General features: G+C 40.8%; 1 protein-coding gene across 1 annotated transcript in view; it reads left to right on the top strand.

Moving 5' to 3' along the window:
- The window catches only part of PSMD2 (proteasome 26S subunit ubiquitin receptor, non-ATPase 2), a 1,781,804-nt gene that overhangs the window by 806,237 nt on the left and 953,539 nt on the right, over positions 1–22,028 (top strand). The window contains exon 12 of the mRNA XM_044070442.1: positions 362–449. Within this exon, the coding sequence (XP_043926377.1) occupies positions 362–449 (88 nt within the window). The remainder of the gene's footprint in view (positions 1–361; positions 450–22,028) is intronic.

Genomic DNA, 22,028 nt, shown 5'->3' with positions numbered 1-22,028 from the left:
CTGCAGCAGTACTGTTTTTATCAATTTTTTCAGCCTCTGATGCATAATCTCAACATTTTGTTTTTCACTGAAAGTTTCCACAAGCAAGTTTTTTTTTTTTTTTTACTTCTTATTTTGCTTGTTATATGCCTTGCATATGCGTCTTGTCGTGCTGCACTGATTTGCATTTGTAGCTTTCTATGATCGTAACTTCCATCATCTTTCTGTAGCTGTAGTCACTGCTCATTGTTTGCATGTGTTTTGGTAATCATTCTATTTGAATTATAACATTCATGTTGCATTGACTTTGCGTGTTATGAAAAAAAAAATTAAATAATCCTTGAAGCATTTGAATCCTTATGCTTTTGTCCTTTTCTTCCAGTTTGGGCTTAGCTTATGCTGGATCTAACCGGGAGGATGTCCTCACCTTGCTTCTTCCTGTAATGTCAGATTCTAAGTCCAACATTGAAGTAAGTAAGCCTTTATTTATTTTATTTTTTTATACAGTACTCAGGATTTTTTGACAAATGTAAAGGAATGAAACAATTCATTACTGTGGTCAGTGTTGTATGTATTTTTATGAAAACATTCTGAGGATCTTTAGAATCTTGAATATCCACAGAATGCTAATGTAAAGAATAGTACAGAATTCTTTAAGACTGGATTGCCGATGCATATTTTAAAGCAGTTTTTTCTTTGCTGTTGACAGCAGGTGATTATGCCATCACCTGTTACTAATTACATATCCACCATGGTGAGGACTGAATGGTGGGGTTACGGATGTTCATCGTGTTTCACTGTTGCAGTCATTACACTTGGGTTATCCTGCTGGCAGGCTACCCGCAGTCGACCAGAATTCCAAAGTCTTGGTCCGGCGTCGGTTGCTGTCGCTTCTTCCCTGACGTCAGAGCGCCAGGGGTATATAAGAGGCTTTCTTGCCGCGCGGTTCCCGAAGCAAAAGCAGTTCGCAAGTGCCGGTTGGCCGACTCCTGAGATTTTCGAAATCGAATTTCAGAGCCAAAGTCTTCAATAAAGCTATGTACCCCATTGGGGAAACTTTTTCTTGCTCCAGACCGATGTCAGTAAAAGTTAACAATTGTATTTCTTGTGGGAAGCAAATACCTCATAAGGACTTTCACTCTTACTGTATTCCTTGCCTAGGCCCTGACCACGACATAACTAGTTGTCGGTTTTGTGCTAGATTCAACAAACCACTGTTAAGCGTCGGTTTGATTTTGCATTGCATTACTTTGGCCGTAGGTTTAACTACATAATGCCGTCAGAACAACCAACGATCGGAATTCATAAAAAATGCAAAGACAAGAAAAAAGACAGGCATCCGAGGTCCAAAACTGACGACGAAGCCTCTTCTAGGCCAGTCGCCGGTTCTCAGTGATGCGCTTTTGCAGCCCCTGACACCTGCTACCTCAGAGCCACAGGCCGCCTCCGACTCCCACGTGGAGACAACTAGGCCTCTGGGAACTCAAGGTATTGGGCCTACAGAAACTATTCCCTCAGATGGGTCCAGAGCCGCTGAGCAGGCATCTGCTTCTGAGGGTGTTTTCAGACCTACACAGCTTACTATCAAGTCAACTACAGCAGCAAAGACAAAGTCTAAAACATCATTACAGACAAAGAAACAAGTACAGCATTCTCCTGGACAGTCATTCATGCCTAAGAAACAGATGCTCAAAATGGCCGAAGACCTAATTTCTTTAATCAGGGGTTCCCATCCCCCTCCTGATAAAAGGTCTAGGCAGGATACAGACTATGAATCCTCTGTCCAGGTTTCTTTTTCCTCTGATTCCTCTTCAGACCAGGGATACTCCCTTCCTCCCTATGAGGATTCTGATGCTGAAGAATATATCCCTTCAGCTTCTCCTCCTGAGGATTACTCTTTTGGGGAAACTTTGCACACCATGAGGGAGCATTTCCATTGGGAAAGCCAGGATTATTCAGAATCAAAGAAAAGGCTCAGATATTTTCTTTTATTGCCTCAGCACAGGTCCCTTGCTATACCCCATGTGTTAGATATTGTTGTTTTTTCTGAATCTAGTTTGTCTCCTGATTCTTTATCCCCAGCACCAGTCAAGCCAGATAGGTACTATACGGTCCCAGACTCTCATAAATTTCTTTATAAAAACCCTGCTGCTGACCCAGAAACAATTTCACAGGATCCCAAAGGGGTAAAGGCTTCCACTGCAAAAAACCCAGTCCCCTCTGACAGGGATTCTAGAGCACTGGATAGATGGGGGAAAAAAGTTTACACTTCTGCATCGTTAGCAGTAAGGGCTTTGAACTGCCAGTTTCACATGCTGAAATACTAACAATACTTAATGTCTTATAAAACAGAAAATGTTTGCAAGCTCAGAATGTCCTGACAATAAGGAAATGCAGGATTTATTGCATGAAGCTGAACAAGTGGGAAAACATACTCTGCAATGTGGATTTGATTCATTAGAGGCTTCTTGTAGAGCCGCAGTTATAGGATCTGTCATTCGAAGGCATACTTGGTTAAAAGAACAAAGTTTACCTGATCATGTTAAAGCCAAATTATTGGATGCTCCTTTACAGCATGATACTTTGTTTGGCGTTAAGGCAGAAGAGGTATTAAAGAAAATGGAGGATAAGGCAAAATCAATGCAGACAGTAAAGGATTTCTTACAGGTACAGCCACCTAGATTTAGCAAAAATTGGCCTTCTAAAAATTGGTCCTTTCCAGTGTCAGACAGGCCTCAAAGAGGCAGATACAGACGCCCAAGAGCCAGATCTCAGCCACAAAGCTCTTACAGACCTAGACAATGGGGTGCTTCAACCCCCAAAGGAGGTGAAGACAAGTCACAACCTTATAGGAAACAGTCCCAATGACTTCCCTTTTCAAAAGTCAAGCACTTTCCTTTTGGCAGCACCTTTAGGGGGAAAGCTAGCACTTTTCTCACAAAATTGGCACATTATCACTCAGGACAAATGGGTACTGAATATTGTCTCTCAGGGCTACAGGTTCCACTTTCACATCCTTCCAAGGTCAAAAGGAATGCCAGACCTGCCACAAAATCAATGGGCAGAGGCACAAAAACAGATTACAGCTCTCATGGACATGAGAGCTATTCAAAAAGTACCACAGCAAGAACAAGGATTTTACTCAAGACTTTTCTTGGTTCCCAGAAAGGACAAAGCCTGGAGACCCATACTGGATCTGTCTATTCTAAATGATTTCCTGGATGTTCCAAAATTCAAAATGTTGACACTACAGCAACTTCTACCCATGCTGGGCAAGAAGGCTTGGCTTGTTACTTTGGACCTCAGAGGCATACCTGCATGTCCCAATCAGACAAAATTGCAGAAGATACCTCAGAGTCATAGCTGGCACAATGCATTACCAATTCTCTGCACTGCCCTTTGACTTATCTACTGCGCCCAGGGTCTTCACAAAATGCCTGGCACCAGTGATTGCATTTTGCAGACAAAAAGGAATTCAAATATATCCCTATTTAGATGACTGCCTTATTCAAGCAGAGAGCAAGGACATTCTACTAAAGCATCTGGCATTTGTGAAAAGATTGCTAGTTGGCCTAGGGTACACAGTAAACGAAAAGAAGTCAAAACTAGTGCCCTCTCAAGAGATAATATTCCTGGGTGCAAGCTTAAATACAACTGCCCAGATGGCTTATCTCATGACAGACAAGCAAAGGCAACTGACTCATTACTTTCAAATGATGGTAACAAAAACCCAACTACCTGCAAGAAAAATTCTGCAGGCTTTGGGGTTCATGGCATCCTACATCCTACTAATTCCATATGCAAGACTGCATATGAGGAAGTTACAATGGTATCTAAAAAGTGTTTGGACTCAACATTGCCACAGCCTGGAAGCAATAATAACTTTTATTCCCTGCCTGCAACAGGAGTTTCGATGGTGGGCCCTGGCATGTCACCACAACAAGGGACAGCCTTTCACTTTACCCACAGCCAAACAGACACTAACAACAGATGCATCGGATTATGCCTGGGGGGGGGGGGCACATAGCAGGAAAATGTATTCAGGACAAGTGGCTGCAGACCAAATGCATTTTCACATCAATCAAAAAGAGATGCTAGCTGTACAGAATGCCCTGACAGCTTTCAAGGACCTACTGCATCCAGGACAACTATTGCTAAAGATGGGCAACACCACAGTTATGTGGTACATAAACAAGCAAGGGGGCACGCACTCATATCCCCTTTGCAGACAAGCTATGACTTTGTGGAACACAGCACTGACCTATCAAGTTCATCTGCAAGCACAATTCCTGCCAGGAAGAAAAATACTCTGGCAGACGATCTAAGCAAAAACCTCATGGATCCTCACGAGTGGAAACTAAATCCACAGGTCTTCAGCATGATAACAAAGAAATGGGGATGCCCCGGCAGAGATCTTTTTGCCTCCCCTCTCAGCTGCCAACTACAGAAATTCTGCACAAGGACTTACCACCCTCAAGCATGGAAAGTGAATGCTCTCTCATTCGGCTGGAGAACTCTAAAAGTTTATGCCTTCCCACCACTGCCTCTCATTCCCAAGGTGCTCCTAAAAGTCAGACAAGAGAGGCCAAAAATGATCCTGATTGCCACAGACTGGCCACGCCAGCACTGGTACCCAATCTTAAAGAACTTGGCTCAAGGCCCAGCATGGACTTTACCTCAAATACCTCAACTTCTGACTCAACAAAACAATCAGATCCTGCACAGCCAACTCAGAACCTTAAATCTGGCTGCATGGCAGATAACAAAGCCACTCAGACCACACCTCTCTCTAAAGCTGTTATGGATGTCATTCTGGAGGCCAGGAGGCCCAGCACCAGGAAATCTTATGCAGACAAATGGAAGAGATTCTGCGCCTGGAACCAGGCACAAGGTTTTGACCCACTTGTACCAAATATCCCTCAGATTTTACAATACCTAACTGAGATGTTGGACAAAGGCCTATCCTTTTCATCAATTAAGATCCCTGCCTCTGCCATTTCAGCTCATTATAACTCGGGACCTCCTATTTTCTCTCATCCATTACTAAGGCAGTACCTCATAATTGGTGCCTACATAATTGGATATGCAAATACCCTAGCTTAAAAATCACTTTTGCACACAATCCAATTATGTAGGCTATAGCAATTAAGTTTTGAAAATTGGCGCCAAAATAGGTATATAAACTACGACTGGATAATGTAACAGGGTTCTGATGAAATCTGATGATAGCAGATGAAAGCGCTTAACCACCAATCGTTGTAACTATTTTTGGAGATTCTTGAATAAAATCTGTTTGGAAAAGCAGCTGTTTTTTACTCCTTCTCGGGTCAAGGGAGACCATTTCAGCCGGTTGTGTACAGTCATTAGAAGGCATGCATGGCTAAAGGAACAAAATTTACCTGAACAAGTAAAGGCTAAATTATTGGATGCTCCTGTTCAGCATAATGTTTTGTTTGGATCAAAAGCTGAAGAGGTGATTAAAAAGATGGAGGATAAGGCGAAATCCATGCAAACAGTTAAAGATTTCTTACAAGTACAGCCACCTAGATTTAGCAGGAATTGGCCTTCAAAAAATTGGTCCTTTCCCACTTCAGACAGGCCTCAGAGGGGTAGATATAGACTCTCCAGAGGGAGGCCTCAAACACAAGCTGCTTATAGACCAAGACAGTGGGCTTCTTCCACCCCTAGGGGGGGTGAGGACAGGTCGCAATCTCAAAGGAAACAAACTCAATGACTCCCTCTGTTGGGCTACAGGAACTTCTTGCCTGGAAGCCGCTCTCGGAGGAAAACTCTCTCTTTTTTTATCAAAATTGGATTCAAATAACCCAAGACAAATGGGTTTTGGATGTGGTTTTAAGAGGTTACAAATTCCATTTTCATACCTTGCCAAGGCCAAGCGGATGGCCAGACCTTCCAAAACATCAGTGGATGGAGGCCTTAAACCAGGTGGAAGCTCTTTTGGCTATGAATGCCATAGAACTGGTTCCTCTTTCAGAGATGGGAAAAGGTTTTTACTCAAGGCTCTTTCTAGTCCCAAGGAAGCAAAACTCATGGAGACCCATTCTGGATCTGTCTGTCTTGAACACCTTTCTAGAGATTCCAAAATTCAAGATGCTTACTCTACAGCAGCTACTTCCAATGCTGTCCAAAGATGCATGGACGGTAACTTTGGATTTAAAGGAGGCATATTTACACATTCCCATCAGGCAGGATCGCAGAAAATACCTCAGGTTCAAGGCCGGATCGAGGCACTTTCAATTCTCTGCGCTGCCCTTTGGATTGTCTACTGCGCCCAGGGTCTTCACCAAATGCCTGGCTCCAGTAGTAGCTTACTGCAGACTCAAGGGAATTCAAATTTACCCTTATCTGGACGATTGTCTAATTCAGGCAGACAGCAAGGATGTCTTACTCCAGCATCTAGAATTTGTACAGAACCTCCTCAAGTTCCTGGGATTCTCTGTAAACATAAAAAAGTCAAATTTGACACCATCACAACAGATAACTTTTCTGGGTGCACTTCTAAACACCACAACCCAGATGGCATTTCTGACATCTGAAAAACAATTACAGCTGGCTTCAACTTTCAAAACCTTGGCAACTCTAACTCAACTATCTGCAAGGAAATTCCTGCAGGCTTTGGGTTACATGGTCTCCTGCATCCTTCTCGTACCATATGCAAGACTACACATGAGGAAAATACATTGGTACCCAAAAAGTGTATGGTCTCAGCATTGCCACAGTTTAGACATATTGATCTCCGTTCTTCCTTGCCTTCAAAAGGAATTTCTTTGGTGGTCCAGGGCATGTGCTCTAAACAAAGGGAAGCCCTTCCGTCTGCCTCCTGCCACTCAGATTCTAACCACGGATGCCTCAGATTATGCTTGGGGAGCCCATTTTCAGGGCAATTGTCTGCAGGGCCTTTGGACAAAGGATCAGAAGCACCTGCATATCAACTTAAAGGAAATGTTAGCCGTTCAGAAAGCCCTATTGACCTTCAGGAATCTTTTACAACCAGGACAACTACTAATACGGACAGACAGCACCACAGTTATGTGGTACATAAACAAGCAAGGGGGATCTCATTCCTACCCCCTTTGCAGACTAGCCATGGATCTATGGAACACAGCTCTAGCTTGCAGTCTGGATCTTCAAGCTCAGTTGCTACCAGGGAAACAAAACTTCCTGGCAGACAGTCTGAGCAGAAACCTTTCGGATCCACACGAGTGGATGCTGGACACCAAAATATTCAGGATAACAGCAGTCTGGGGATGTCCTCACATAGACCTCTTTGCATCCCATCTCAATCATCAACTACAGAATTTTTGCACCAGGACTTTCCACAGAGAAGCTTGGAAAGTGGATGCCCTGTCATTCAGTTGGAGGAACCTCTCAGGATATGCCTTTCCGCCTCTTCCTCTTCTTCCACGGGTTTTATTGAAGATAAAACAAGACAAGCCCAACATGATAATCTTGCTGGCTCCAAATTGGCCTCTGCAGTTTTGGTATCCAACTCTAAAAAACCTATGCCTGGAGCCCCCTTGGGTTTTATCTCCGTCTCCGAGCCTTCTGTCCCAGCATCAGGGTCAGGTTCTACACTCTCATGTCAGAACTCTCAGCCTGGCGGCCTGGTTAATCCAGGGCCTTTGATTTCTTCTTTACTGCCCAAGCAGGTTATGGATGTCATTTTAGAAGCCAGACATCTTAGCACTAGAAAATCTTATGCAGGAAAATGGAAAAGATTTTGTTCCTGGATGCAGGCTCAGGATTCTGATCCTCTTCTTCCTAACATTACTTTAATTTTACTTTACTTGACAGATCTCTTACATAAGGGTCTCTCTTTCTCTTCCATTAAGATACATGCCTCTGCTCTTTCTGCTCATTATAATACAGACCCTCCCATCTTTTCCCACCAGCTCATGAGACAGTTTCTCAGAGGAGCAAAGAACTTAAGACCTCCTAGATCTCCTCCCATTCCTGCTTGGGATCTCAACTATGTTTTGGAAAAACTAACCTTGCCTCCTTTTGAGCCTGCTGCCTCTTCTGACATCAAGTTTTTATCTTGGAAGACAGCTATTCTGTTAGCCCTAACCTCTGCCAGGAGAGTTTCAGAGTTACAAGCTCTTATGGCTGTGGAACCTTATATTATTTTTCATCAAGACAGGGTATATTTGAGGACTAATCCTACCTTCATGCCTAAGGTGGTTTCCAAAGTGGCTTTAAATCAAACTATCCACTTGCCAACCTTTTTCCCCACTCCTCAAAATAAAGGGGAAAGGATCTTACATTCCTTGGATGTACACAGACAACTATGTTTTTACCTGAACAGAACCAAGGACATCAGAAAATCAGAACAATTGTTTGTTTCTTATGCTTCAAGTTCCCAAGGTAAAGCCATTTTAAAACAGACCATTTCTAAATGGATTGCTCATGGAATCAGATTTTGTTATTCTCACCATGGAAAGCAAATCCCAGGGAGTATACGGACTCATTCCACCAGAGCTGCTGCCACTTCTGCGGCCTTCCTCAGGGGAGTTCCTACCAAGGACATTTTGGAAGCTGCAACTTGGAGTTCAGTGCATACTTTTTCTAAGCACTACAATCTACCTCTCTACTCTAAGTCTAGGGCAGGCTTTGCCTCTGCAGTCTTGCAGGGCCTTTTAGCCGCCCGTTCCTCTTAATGACCACCTCCCTTTCTTTCAGCTTTGGGATTCTACCCTACAGTCATGACTGCAACAGTGAAACACGATGAACATAGTACAGTTGTGTACACCTACCATAAATGTAGATGTTCGAGTGTCTTCACTGTTGCAGTCTGGGTTTCCCTCCCTCCTGTCCCCTCTTATTTTCACCATTCTTCTGAGGTGTATTTGCAAAGGTTATGGGACCTTTTTCATTTTGGAACTCCTGACATCTGGGGCAAGAAAAACTGGAGAAGATGGCGCCGGCTGTCAGCTTTATACTCCTGGCTCTCTGACGTCAGGGAGCATGGTTGAACAGCCGACGCCGGACCCAGACTTTGGGATTCTGGCCGACCGAGGGCTGCCTGCCGGCAGGGGAGAACCCTACAGTCATGACTGCAACAGTGAAGACACTCTAACATCTATATTTATGGTAGGTGTACACAACTGTACTTTCTGCAGGGCCTCATAGCCACTCCAAATCCTATTTAGACCCAGCCACCCTACCTCAGCTTTGGGATTCTACCCAAGTGTAATGACTGCAACAGTGAAACACGATGAACATAGTAGAGTTGTGTACCTACCATAAATGTAGATGTTCGAGTGTACTCACTGTTGCAGTCCAGGTTACCCACCCTCCATCCCCACTTTCTTTGCTGGGACTTATCTATACCTTTCTATCCTATACAACCTATGTGGTGTATTTGCTTGTAGCTGAAGGTATTGTTTATATTTTTCTGTATGTTTTTATTAGCAATATGTATTGCCTACCTATTTGGGGGCAGCTGACATCTGGGGCAAGAAAAACTGAAGAAAATTGCGTCTGCTGCATCTTGTATACCCCTGGCGCTCTGACGTCGGGGAAGAAGTGACAGCCAAGACTTTGGAATCCTGGATGACTGTGGGTAGCCTGCCAGCAGGATAACCCAAGTGTAATGACTGCAACAGTGAATACACTCGAACATCTACATTTATGGTAGGTACACAACTGTACTTTATTGTCACATTGTAGGGATATTCCAGATGCCGTATCTGAAATCTTCTGTTGGAGCGCAATGTGCATTGCCAGTAGTGTGAAAAGTAATGCTGCATGTGCCTTATTTGCATGCCTTTGTTGGTTCTTTTATCCAGTTGAGAAGAGAAAGGGCTAACAGTGTATTTGTGTGTGTGCATGTGTTTGTAATGGCTGCCTGCACTTGACTGCCTTCAGGTGTGATCCAGGCTGGGAGAGTCTCCCTTAAACAATGGGATTCTATACTCCATGTGTAGGAGCAAACCACTATGCACTGTGAATGGGACAGAGCTAGGCATGGAATCATCATACTATTAATTTCATGGTTTTTCTTTAAGCTATGCCTCTCACCAACATTCTGGGATATGTTTGGGGGGGGGGTCAATGGATCCACAAGGGAAATGCCCCCATGTACATGGTGATATGTTCTCCTCTGCCTGCCTTGCTGCTTCAACACTAGCTCTCTTTATCATAGCCCTGATGTCATTACCAGGGCTGTCAAAACAGCCATGTCGCTTCACCTTCCCCTTGGAAAGAGGCAGACAATGCATAGTCATTCCTTGTTCTCTCAGCTGCCTCCAGCAGTTGCCAGAGATGCCAGTTAAACTCTGGTCACCTGGAGTATAGACAGCACTTTTGTCCTTTTATGCCAGCAGAGCTGGCTTTGTGTGTTTACGTGCAACATATATGTTGGCTTTCCTGCTTTTTCTTCAGTGTAAACTGTATGCAGTTTCAACAAGTTTAAAGTATTTTCGCAGTCTGAAAGTTTTGAACCAAAGTTTTGCATGGGGAGTACCTGTCAGTGGGGTTTCTGCATTGGTATTGGCAATGATTCAGTGGTTAACCCTTGGCATCTGATATATGAAGGCTTTTTGTACCTTCCCCTCAATGTGTGCACATTATGCCCATGTTAAACGAGGGGAGTTTTGTGAACATAAATATGTTCCCAGCTTCTTTTGCTCATTATTGTGGCAGTCTTGACCACCTCCCTCTCACCAGGATGAGTGAGCCGGCTTCAGTGTTTCTGTTCTGTCCTCCCCTCACCCAATTCCTTTAGTGTGTGAGCTCCTAATCAGTCTTTGATCTTTAGGGTCATAGTCAGGGCTTCATTCTTGTATGTCACAGAGCAGGCAATTTTTTTTAGCATAGCAGGCGTAGCAATGGATGCTGATAAAAGGGTGTTATAAATGCATTGTGACACAGTGTAGGTATTTTATTACACCACCAGCCTCTGTAACTAAGTAACATTAACACACACAATGAAAAAAAGCTGCACAGACACACTTCAGAAAACTGCATCCACTTAAATCAATCCCTGCAGATAGAAATAGGTTGAAGAATTATAATAGAAATGTGGTAATAAACAGTATCAGACAGTTTAAAGTGGCCTTATGGAACACTGCACCTGAAGCTGAAGACCTATAAGGGAAGCAGTATCACACCGTTTTCCAGTGAAAGATAAACTTACTCAGGAGTCATTTGGGCTGTAATCACATGGTTTTCCAACTCTGTTAAACATTGGAACTAACCAGTTTTCTATAGCCGTATGCCACTGTACTTGATTACTGTTGGTCCCCTGTGACAAATGCAGTTGAAGTACGTTAGCACAATTTTTATTTAACCAGCACTTGTGGGCTTTTGCTGTAATTGTGCATACTAAAATCCTTTGTTCACCCCCCCGGTTTACATTTAATGCATTAGTCTAGTGTACCATCAGTTCTGTATTAGAGAAACCTAAGATTTCTTGTCTTTCATTGCAGATATGTAAGCATTTGTTTTAAAAAAATACATCTCATTTTAAATTACATAATGTGCCACCTGAGCTTTTTTTTTTTTTATTATAATATGCATTATACTAGGTGAAGTAGTCCTGGTACTTTTATTCTTAAATCTTGATTGTCTTGTAGAGTGGATAGTTGTCTTCATTGTGAGAATTGCAGTGAGATAATTATATTTAGAAAGACAAAGCATTTTACACGAGAAGTTGCGGCATCAGAAAAGAGCACCCAGTATGTGTCAGGAATCTATTTCAGAATTTAGGGACCATCTGAATGGATGATATTTCTTGCTGGATCGAAAAGGATAAACTCCAGTTTGCCTGGTGTTAGCACATCTGCGAAGGTTCCCAAGAGACTAGTTAGTTTGTGAATTTGGTGAAAAAGGTTATAGCCATTAGACGTTGGTGTGAAATTAGCCAAAGTTAGACAGGCATTTGTTGGCTTTTGAAGTCAGGTAGGCCTAAAGCAGCAGCTCAGTGTAGTAAGATCAACATCAGAAGTGAGTCTTTATGGAAGGTTTGTTAGACTATCAGTACCACAGCTTTTTTAGGACAAACATTAATGCCACAAGTTAGAGTTCTGGGTGCAAGTCCCTTCATTTTATTGTCTTGGGACATGGCACCAAGTGTTGGTGCCTTTACTAAAAGTTATTTTTGTAGCTTTTGGTAGAAAATATTTTAAAGTATTTTATCAAGCTGATGTTGCGGCTGTGATGAGCAAGAGTACAGCTTTGGCATTAGCATCTGTCCTAGAAATAAAATATGTTGGCTGACTTCAACTTCTAGTAGTGAAAAAGGCTTGTTTTTAACAAGTATATGTCCTAGTAATTGGATGATATTGGCTACCAGACATAAGACAGCCCACCAGAGGATAATTTCTTCATAGAAATTAACTGCATCTGAATGTTTTGATGGAGAACAATGTCCGATTCCTCCTGCTATCCCATTAAAAAGGCTTAAGAGCTTTTAAAGACAAATCTACAATAAGAAACACTACTAACTTGGCTCTGAGCTGCAGAGAGTTACCAGTCTTCCAGTGGTTCTCCACTTCTACCTCTACCCATTCTGCTCAGTGCTGCAGGTTGGGTGGGTGGATAACAGTGGGTGCATTGTCCAGGGAGTTTTCTGTTGCCACATTTTCCCTCAATTCCTTAATTGCATATCTCATGGATGAAAGGCTTGAATGCATCCTTGTCATTCTTTTTCTTTAGAATGATGTGGTTACAGGGTGTCATGCTTGTGCTGCGGTAGGAGACCATCCTAGTGCAGGAAGACCCTACAGTGGAATGGCAGACAACTTCTCCTTAATGTTTGACTTCTTGGCCTTATTTTCAGGCAGGCGGTGTCAGTGATTGAAGCACACAGGAAGCCTTCAACAAGTAAAGGCAAAACAAACACCTCAGCAGGATAAAGTGCCTTTGTAAAACGAAAAAGCAGAACAGCAAAACAATCCCAAAGGCACACCAGTAGCTAATAATCCAAGATTCCAATGTAGAAAAGAGACCTTTATTGTAGCAGAACTTCTAGGCAGTAAGCGCTTTCACGTTGTATAAACGCTTCTTCAGACTTCAACATAATACAATGAATTTCATGCCTTTAAATACTATGGTCGCTAAAAGCTTGATTAATCAATCAATTAAATAGTATTTTAAATTATTAAAGTGCAGTGCTCACAAAATACATGAATGACAAAAACATAAAATAAAAACATAAGCATATTATGCATATTAAATTAAGCATATATATTGATCTATTTTTAAAAACTGCCATAAAGAGTTAACATGTTAAAACACTTGTGATATACTGAGAAACTTAATGCTTAAAAGCCTTGGCTGCTAAAAATGGTTTCAAAGTAATTTTATCATTTAGGCCATATTTATGTGCCTGGAGCCTGAGAATCCATCTGTTCTCAACCTCCTCTGTGCGATTCTTGATGTTCCCTAGCCTACTATTGCTTTTAACCAATTCTAAAACCTTGAACTTGAAGTGATGTAAGGACCCTTTCTCCATGACATGTCGTGCTAATGCGTTGGTCATATCTTCTTTAACTGCATAGACATGTTCTCTTATGCGTTCCCGCAGCGTGCGGTTTGTTTTTCCCACATAATATTTCTGACAAAGTTGACATTGGGCCAGATAAACTAGATTCTTAGATCTACAGTCAGCATAGCACCTAAAGGTATAAATTCTTCCAGTATGTGGATGAATGAATGCATTTTCTGCTGTTATGAATCTACATTGGTTGCAGGTTCGGCAGGGAAAGGTACCTTCTCTCTGTGATATGAGATGTTCTACTTCTGTTTTTTCATAGCATAAGAGCCTCTTTAGAGACTTCATGTTCTTATAGGCTATGTTTGGTACCTCTTCAACTAATGTCCTAATTCTCTCATCCATAACTAAGATTTTCCAATTGTTCTCTATGATCTTTTTGATCTGACCATTTCTATTAGTGAATGGTATAATAAGTCTGTTTTTTACAATGGGTGACTTCTTTGTGTTTGTATTGTTGGTTTCTAACTTTTTATGATAGAATGGTCGACCCCTATCTGATCTTATTTCATCTGTCATGGCTATAGTGTCATGTACAGCTTCTTTGTTATATCCTCTCTGTATAAAATTCCTTTCTAGTGTTTTTTTTCTGGTTTGCAAAGGCTAATTCATCAGTAGTCAATTTAGATGCCCTTAGTGTTTGGTTCATCACTATGTTTGAATAGATATGTCTAGGATGCATGCTGTTGCGATGAAGCAAGTTGTTTCTCCAGCATGTCTTTCTAAACATTTCCGTGTTAATACCATTTGGTCCCTTGGTTAACTGGACATCAAGAAATTGTATTATGTCACATGAATGAGTGCTTTGAAACTCCAGAAAATCAGTTGTCCCATTCAAATAACAGATAAATTCAACTAAATCTTGCTCTGTCCCTCTCCATATCAAAAAAACGTCGTCCACAAAACGACTATAATGTATTATGTGCTGATTAAATACTATATTATTCAGCACATAGGCATCCTCCCAATATGCCAACACTAGGTTGGCGTAGGAGTTTGCGCATGGGGTTCCCATTGCAACTCCCTTTTTTTGTAGATAATAGTTGTTTCCATACACCAGGACGTTATTTTCTAATACTATTTCAAGCAAGGACATCCATCTAGTTATTTTGCTATTTTCTATACCATTGTTCAGTAAAAATAGTCTCAAGTAATCGATGCCTATGTTGTTAGGAATCGATGTAAACAAAGATTTCACATCTAGAGTGACAAAAAAGTCGTCATTGTCAATAGGATTCTTATCATTGCACCTTGCAAGGTCCTCTATGAACTGTTGTGTATCTCTTAAAATATATTTAGTATTATTAACTATTGGTTTGAATTGCTTATCTAAAAATATAGACAGTGACTCAGTCAGCCATCCTTTACTGGAAACAATGGGTCTTAATGGTGGGTCATAAAGTTCTTTGTGTATTTTAGGTAGACCCCTAAACGTGGGCACTAAGGGGTTCTCAATGAGAAAATATCTATATAACTCCATATCAATAACATTGGTAAGAACCAAGTCATATAACTGTGCATGTACACCCTTAATCAATTTATTTAGTGAATTTGCACTTAAGGGGGTATATGTATCAACCTCTGCAAGCATCAAAGATATTTTTCTATTGTACATTTCCCTATCCATAATTACTATGGCTCCCCCCTTGTCAGCCTGTCTTATCACTATTTCATTGTTACGCTGTAGATTAAAAATGGCTTTTTTCTCTTCCGTTGTTGTATTAAAAAATTCTGATTTCCCTGCATTCTTATCATACAGCTCTAGTAGATCATGTTCACAAGCACGTTCAAAAACTTCAAGTAGAGGATGTTGCTGTGGTATAAACAAGGATGGTTTCTTGAAAACATTAATATTATCTGAATTAATTGTATGTGGTGAATCTTCACCATATAACATTTTCAAAGCTATATTTCTAGTGAACATTTTAATTTCTACTATGAAATCAGTTACGTCTGTGAATCCGGAAGGGATAAAACTTAGTCCTTTGTTTAAGATAGACAATTCATAGTCATTGAGCTCATACCTTGAGATGTTAACGACTAAATTTGGTGTATCGATCTCAGAGCTTTTCTTTGCTTCTCGTAGATCTCTTCTGTTCCCTTTCTTTTTTTGGTGGTGTTCTGTGGTGGCCATGTCCTTATTTCTACTGGCTTGAAGGGAAGTGGAAAAGAAGGGAACCCTTCAGGAGATGTAAAGACTTCACCTTCTCCTTCTCCTTCAATTACATCCACAGCGGAACTCACGGCTGGTGACTTTCTTCTAGCATCTTGTTTGGAGCTTGAATTACTGCTTTCCTTGTTAGTTGGTTGGAGGGCGCCTTCACCGTCGAGGTGAACCATCGCTTCGATAGTAACTTGTCGCTTGGTATTCACTCCAGATTTCGTCATCGATGAGGCGCCAATATCCAAATTTTCATTCTCAGCGATGGATGATTCAGTGCAAGGGGGGGGATCCGATGGTGTCGTCATCTGTAGGGGGGTGTTGCGATGGAAAGTACCTCCATTGACGTTACGATATGTAGATGAGTTGCTATTATTGACAGCATTATGAGAATGATGGTTAGCTTTGTCTCTCGGCCACGAGAACACTTGGCCTTTTTGAAAATCAACATAATCTCTTTCCAGCTTTCTTTTTTTATCCTGTATGGATTTCTGATCAATAGAACAAAGCATGATTTTGAGGTCATCATACAGCATATCCAGTTCACGTTCATCAAGTAAACTCAGTAGCTCTGCTTCCAGGATTCGAATTTCATTTAATAAAGTCTCTAGCATCACATTGTAGTGTTCAACTAGTATTTTAACATAGCCAAAACTGGTGTCTAAATTTAATTTCTGCCATTTAGATAGTAAACTGGGGTTAGAGTTCCCAAATGTGGGCATCTTAACAACTCTTAGCCCCCTCGGTATAAGTCGGAAGCTCAGACAAGCTTCCATGTGTAATTTCTGCCATTGGATATTCTTCAGCTTATGTAGTTTGTTCTCTAGGCGTCGGGTAATTAAGATTATATCCATATCATGTTTGCGATTTGTGTTTGCTGTATCGATAGTACTTAAGTCCTTTGCTGTTAGCTTCAATAATGGGTTTGCATTCATCTCGACAAGACTGTGGAGACTAAATGTCTTGTCCATTAATGGTACATTTAAGTTTAAATTTTTACTTATCTCAACAGCCATGTTCCAGCGAGAGGTAGACAGTCAACAGGTAAAGGCAAAACAAACACCTCAGCAGGATAAAGTGCCTTTGTAAAACGAAAAAGCAGAACAGCAAAACAATCCCAAAGGCACAGAAGTAGCTAATAATCCAAGATTCCAATGTAGAAAAGAGACCTTTATTGTAGCAGAACTTCTCTAGGCAGTAAGCGCTTTCACGTTGTATAAACGCTTCTTCAGACTTCAACATAATACAATGAATTTCATGCCTTTAAATACTATGGTCGCTAAAAGCTTGATTAATCAATCAATTAAATAGTATTTTAAATTATTAAAGTGCCAGTGCTCACAAAATACATGAATGACAAAAACATAAAATAAAAACATAAGCATATTATGCATATTAAATTAAGCATATATATTGATCTATTTTTAAAAACTGCCATAAAGAGTTAACATGTTAAAACACTTGTGATATACTGAGAAACTTAATGCTTAAAAGCCTTGGCTGCTAAAAATGGTTTCAAAGTAATTTTATCATTTAGGCCATCCTGCTGAGGTGTTTGTTTTGCCTTTACCTGTTGACTGTCTACCTCTCGCTGGAACATGGCTGTTGAGATAAGTAAAAATTTAAACTTAAATGTACCATTAATGGACAAGACATTTAGTCTCCACAGTCTTGTCGAGATGAATGCAAACCCATTATTGAAGCTAACAGCAAAGGACTTAAGTACTATCGATACAGCAAACACAAATCGCAAACATGATATGGATATAATCTTAATTACCCAACGCCTAGAGAACAAACTACATAAGCTGAAGAATATCCAATGGCAGAAATCACACATGGAAGCTTGTCTGAGCTTCCGACTTATACCGAGGGGGCTAAGAGTTGTTAAGATGCCCACATTTGGGAACTCTAACCCCGGTTTACTATCTAAATGGCAGAAATTAAATTTAGACACCAGTTTTGGCTATGTTAAAATACTAGTTGAACACTACAATGTGATGCTAGAGACTTTATTAAATGAAATTCGAATCCTGGAAGCAGAGCTACTGAGTTTACTTGATGAACATGAACTGGATATGCTGTATGATGACCTCAAAGTCATGCTTTGTTCTATTGATCAGAAATCCATACAGGATAAAAAAAGAAAGCTGGAAAGAGATTATGTTGATTTTCAAAAAGGCCAAGTGTTCTCGTGGCCGAGAGACAAAGCTAACCATCATTCGCATAATGCTGTCAATAATAGCAATTCATCTACATATCGTAACGTCAATGGAGGTACTTTCCATCGCAACACCCCCCTACAGATGACGACACCATCGGATCCTCCCCCTTGCACTGAATCATCCATCGCTGAGAATGAAAATTTGGATATTGGTGCCTCATCGATGACGAAATCTGGAGTGAATACCAAGCGACAAGTTACTATCGAAGCGATGGTTCACCTCGACGGTGAAGGCGCCCTCCAACCAACTAACAAGGAAAGCAGTAATTCAAGCTCCAAACAAGATGCTAGAAGAAAGTCACCAGCCGTGAGTTCCGCTGTGGATGTAATTGAAGGAGAAGGAGAAGGTGAAGTCTTTACATCTCCTGAAGGGTTCCCTTCTTTTCCGCTTCCCTTCAAGCCAGTAGAAATAAGGACATGGCCACCACAGAACACCACCAAAAAAAGAAAGGGAACAGAAGAGATCTACGAGAAGCAAAGAAAAGCTCTGAGATCGATACACCAAATTTAGTCATTAACATCTCAAGGTATGAGCTCAATGACTATGAATTGTCTATCTTAAACAAAGGACTAAGTTTTATCCCTTCCGGATTCACAGACGTAACTGATTTCATAGTAGAAATTAAAATGTTCACTAGAAATATAGCTTTGAAAATGTTATATGGTGAAGATTCACCACATACAATTAATTCAGATAATATTAATGTTTTCAAGAAACCATCCTTGTTTATACCACAGCAACATCCTCTACTTGAAGTTTTTGAACGTGCTTGTGAACATGATCTACTAGAGCTGTATGATAAGAATGCAGGGAAATCAGAATTTTTTAATACAACAACGGAAGAGAAAAAAGCCATTTTTAATCTACAGCGTAACAATGAAATAGTGATAAGACAGGCTGACAAGGGGGGAGCCATAGTAATTATGGATAGGGAAATGTACAATAGAAAAATATCTTTGATGCTTGCAGAGGTTGATACATATACCCCCTTAAGTGCAAATTCACTAAATAAATTGATTAAGGGTGTACATGCACAGTTATATGACTTGGTTCTTACCAATGTTATTGATATGGAGTTATATAGATATTTCCTCATTGAGAACCCCTTAGTGCCCACGTTTAGGGGTCTACCTAAAATACACAAAGAACTTTGACCCACCATTAAGACCCATTGTTTCCAGTAAAGGATGGCTGACTGAGTCACTGTCTATATTTTTAGATAAGCAATTCAAACCAATAGTTAATAATACTAAATATATTTTAAGAGATGCACAACAGTTCATAGAGGACCTTGCAAGGTGCAATGATAAGAATCCTATTGACAATGACGACTTTTTTGTCACTCTAGATGTGAAATCTTTGTTTACATCGATTCCTAACAACATAGGCATCGATTACTTGAGACTATTTTTACTGAACAATGGTATAGAAAATAGCAAAATAACTAGATGGAAGTCCTTGCTTGAAATAGTATTAGAAAATAACGTCCTGGTGTATGGAAACAACTATTATCTACAAAAAAAGGGAGTTGCAATGGGAACCCCATGCGCAAACTCCTACGCCAACCTAGTGTTGGCATATTGGGAGGATGCCTATGTGCTGAATAATATAGTATTTAATCAGCACATAATACATTATAGTCGTTTTGTGGACGACGTTTTTGATATGGAGAGGGACAGAGCAAGATTTAGTTGAATTTATCTGTTATTTGAATGGGACAACTGATTTTCTGGAGTTTCAAAGCACTCATTCATGTGACATAATACAATTTCTTGATGTCCAGTTAACCAAGGGACCAAATGGTATTAACACGGAAATGTTTAGAAAGACATGCTGGAGAAACAACTTGCTTCATCGCAACAGCATGCATCCTAGACATATCTATTCAAACATAGTGATGAACCAAACACTAAGGGCATCTAAATTAACTACTGATGAATTAGCCTTTGCAAACCAGAAAAAAACACTAGAAAGGAATTTTATACAGAGAGGATATAACAAAGAAGCTGTTCATGACACTATAGCCATGACAGATGAAATAAGATCAGATAGGGGTCGACCATTCTATCATAAAAAGTTAGAAACCAACAATACAAACACAAAGAAGTCACCCATTGTAAAAAACAAGACTTATTATACCATTCACTAATAGAAATGGTCAGATCAAAAAGATCATAGAGAACAATTGGAAAATCTTAGTTATGGATGAGAGAATTAGGACATTAGTTGAAGAGGTACCAAACATAGCCTATAAGAACATGAAGTCTCTAAAGAGGCTCTTATGCTATGAAAAAACAGAAGTAGAACATCTCATATCACAGAGAGAAGGTACCTTTCCCTGCCGAACCTGCAACCAATGTAGATTCATAACAGCAGAAAATGCATTCATTCATCCACATACTGGAAGAATTTATACCTTTAGGTGCTATGCTGACTGTAGATCTAAGAATCTAGTTTATCTGGCCCAATGTCAACTTTGTCAGAAATATTATGTGGGAAAAACAAACCGCACGCTGCGGGAACGCATAAGAGAACATGTCTATGCAGTTAACAAAGAAGATATGACCAACGCATTGGCACGACATGTCATGGAGAAAGGGTCCTTACATCACTTCAAGTTTAAGGTTTTAGAATTGGTTAAAAGCAATAGTAGGCTAGGGAACATCAAGAATCGCACAGAGGAGGTTGAGAACAGATGGATTCTCAGGCTCCAGGCACATAAATATGGCCTAAATGATAAAATTACTTTGAAACCATTTTTAGCAGCCAAGGCTTTTAAGCATTAAGTTTCTCAGTATATCACAAGTGTTTTAACATGTTAACTCTTTATGGCAGTTTTTAAAAATAGATCAATATATATGCTTAATTTAATATGCATAATATGCTTATGTTTTTATTTTATGTTTTTGTCATTCATGTATTTTGTGAGCACTGGCACTTTAATAATTTAAAATACTATTTAATTGATTGATTAATCAAGCTTTTAGCGACCATAGTATTTAAAGGCATGAAATTCATTGTATTATGTTGAAGTCTGAAGAAGCGTTTATACAACGTGAAAGCGCTTACTGCCTAGAGAAGTTCTGCTACAATAAAAGCCTTCAACAAGACTGACATGCTCTACCAAGTGTAAAAGGTTGTCTGTTTGGATGGCGAGGTATCTTAAAACTTGCATTCAGGCAGCTTTGTGATTTGGGTTATGGTGTTTCCACAGTCTGGGTGCACGTCAGCTTTTTCTGCCTGTCATGACTTTGTGGTGACAGGACCATGGTCTATCATCGGCTGGTCAAGCAGTTTGGTGAGGTCTTGGAATTGTTACAACAGAAAGGATCATGGTCTACAGAACTATCCTCTCAAGAGAAGGATGTATTATTTGAGGGCTATAGATGTTCATCGTGCATACAGCTGCAGTAATCACAGATGGGTTTTCAGCCGTCAGGCGGTCCCTCGGTCGGCCGAATTCCAAAGTCTTGGTCCGGCGTCGGTTGTCGTCGCTTACTCTTCTGACGTCAGTAAGGCCAGAGTATATAAGACACAGCCGACGCCATGTTCTTCAGTCTTTTATGCCGCGCGGTGTCCGAAGCAGAAGCAGTTCGCAAGTGCCGGTCGGCCAGCTCCTGAATTGCAAAAAAATTGGAACCGAAGTCTTCTTTAAAGCTAAGTACCCCGTTGGGGAAACTTTTCTTGCCTCAGACCGATGTCAGAAAAAGTTAATAATTGTATTTCTTGTGGGAAGCAAATACCGCATAAGGATTTCCATTCCCTTTGCATACCTTGTTTGGGCCCAGACCACGACGTCTCGGGCTGTCGCTTTTGCGCTACCTTCAATAAACGCACTATTAAGCGTCGGGCGGAGTTCGCCCAACACTACTTTGGTAAAGCTTTTGATTATAAAATGTCATCGGACATTCCGACTACCGTTTTGACCAAAAAACGCAAGGAAAAGGACCGACACGCGAGACCCGCGGTCCCCACCGACACCACGCCAAAACAGGCTACACGTGGTCCGGTTCTCAGCGAGACGCCTTTGCAGTCCCTGACTACCGACGACACTCCTTTGGCGGTGTCCTCTGTACCCGAGACCGCTGGGTCCTCGGCCCTTTCTCAGACTACAACCGAAGCCCCTGCTAATGTCGAGCCTTCTAAT

Source organism: Protopterus annectens, chromosome 4.part1 (genome assembly GCF_019279795.1).
Source record: "Protopterus annectens isolate FY-2018-M chromosome 4.part1, PAN1.0, whole genome shotgun sequence".
NCBI lineage: Eukaryota > Metazoa > Chordata > Ceratodontiformes > Protopteridae > Protopterus > Protopterus annectens.
This window is presented reverse-complemented; position numbering and strand designations above follow the sequence as displayed.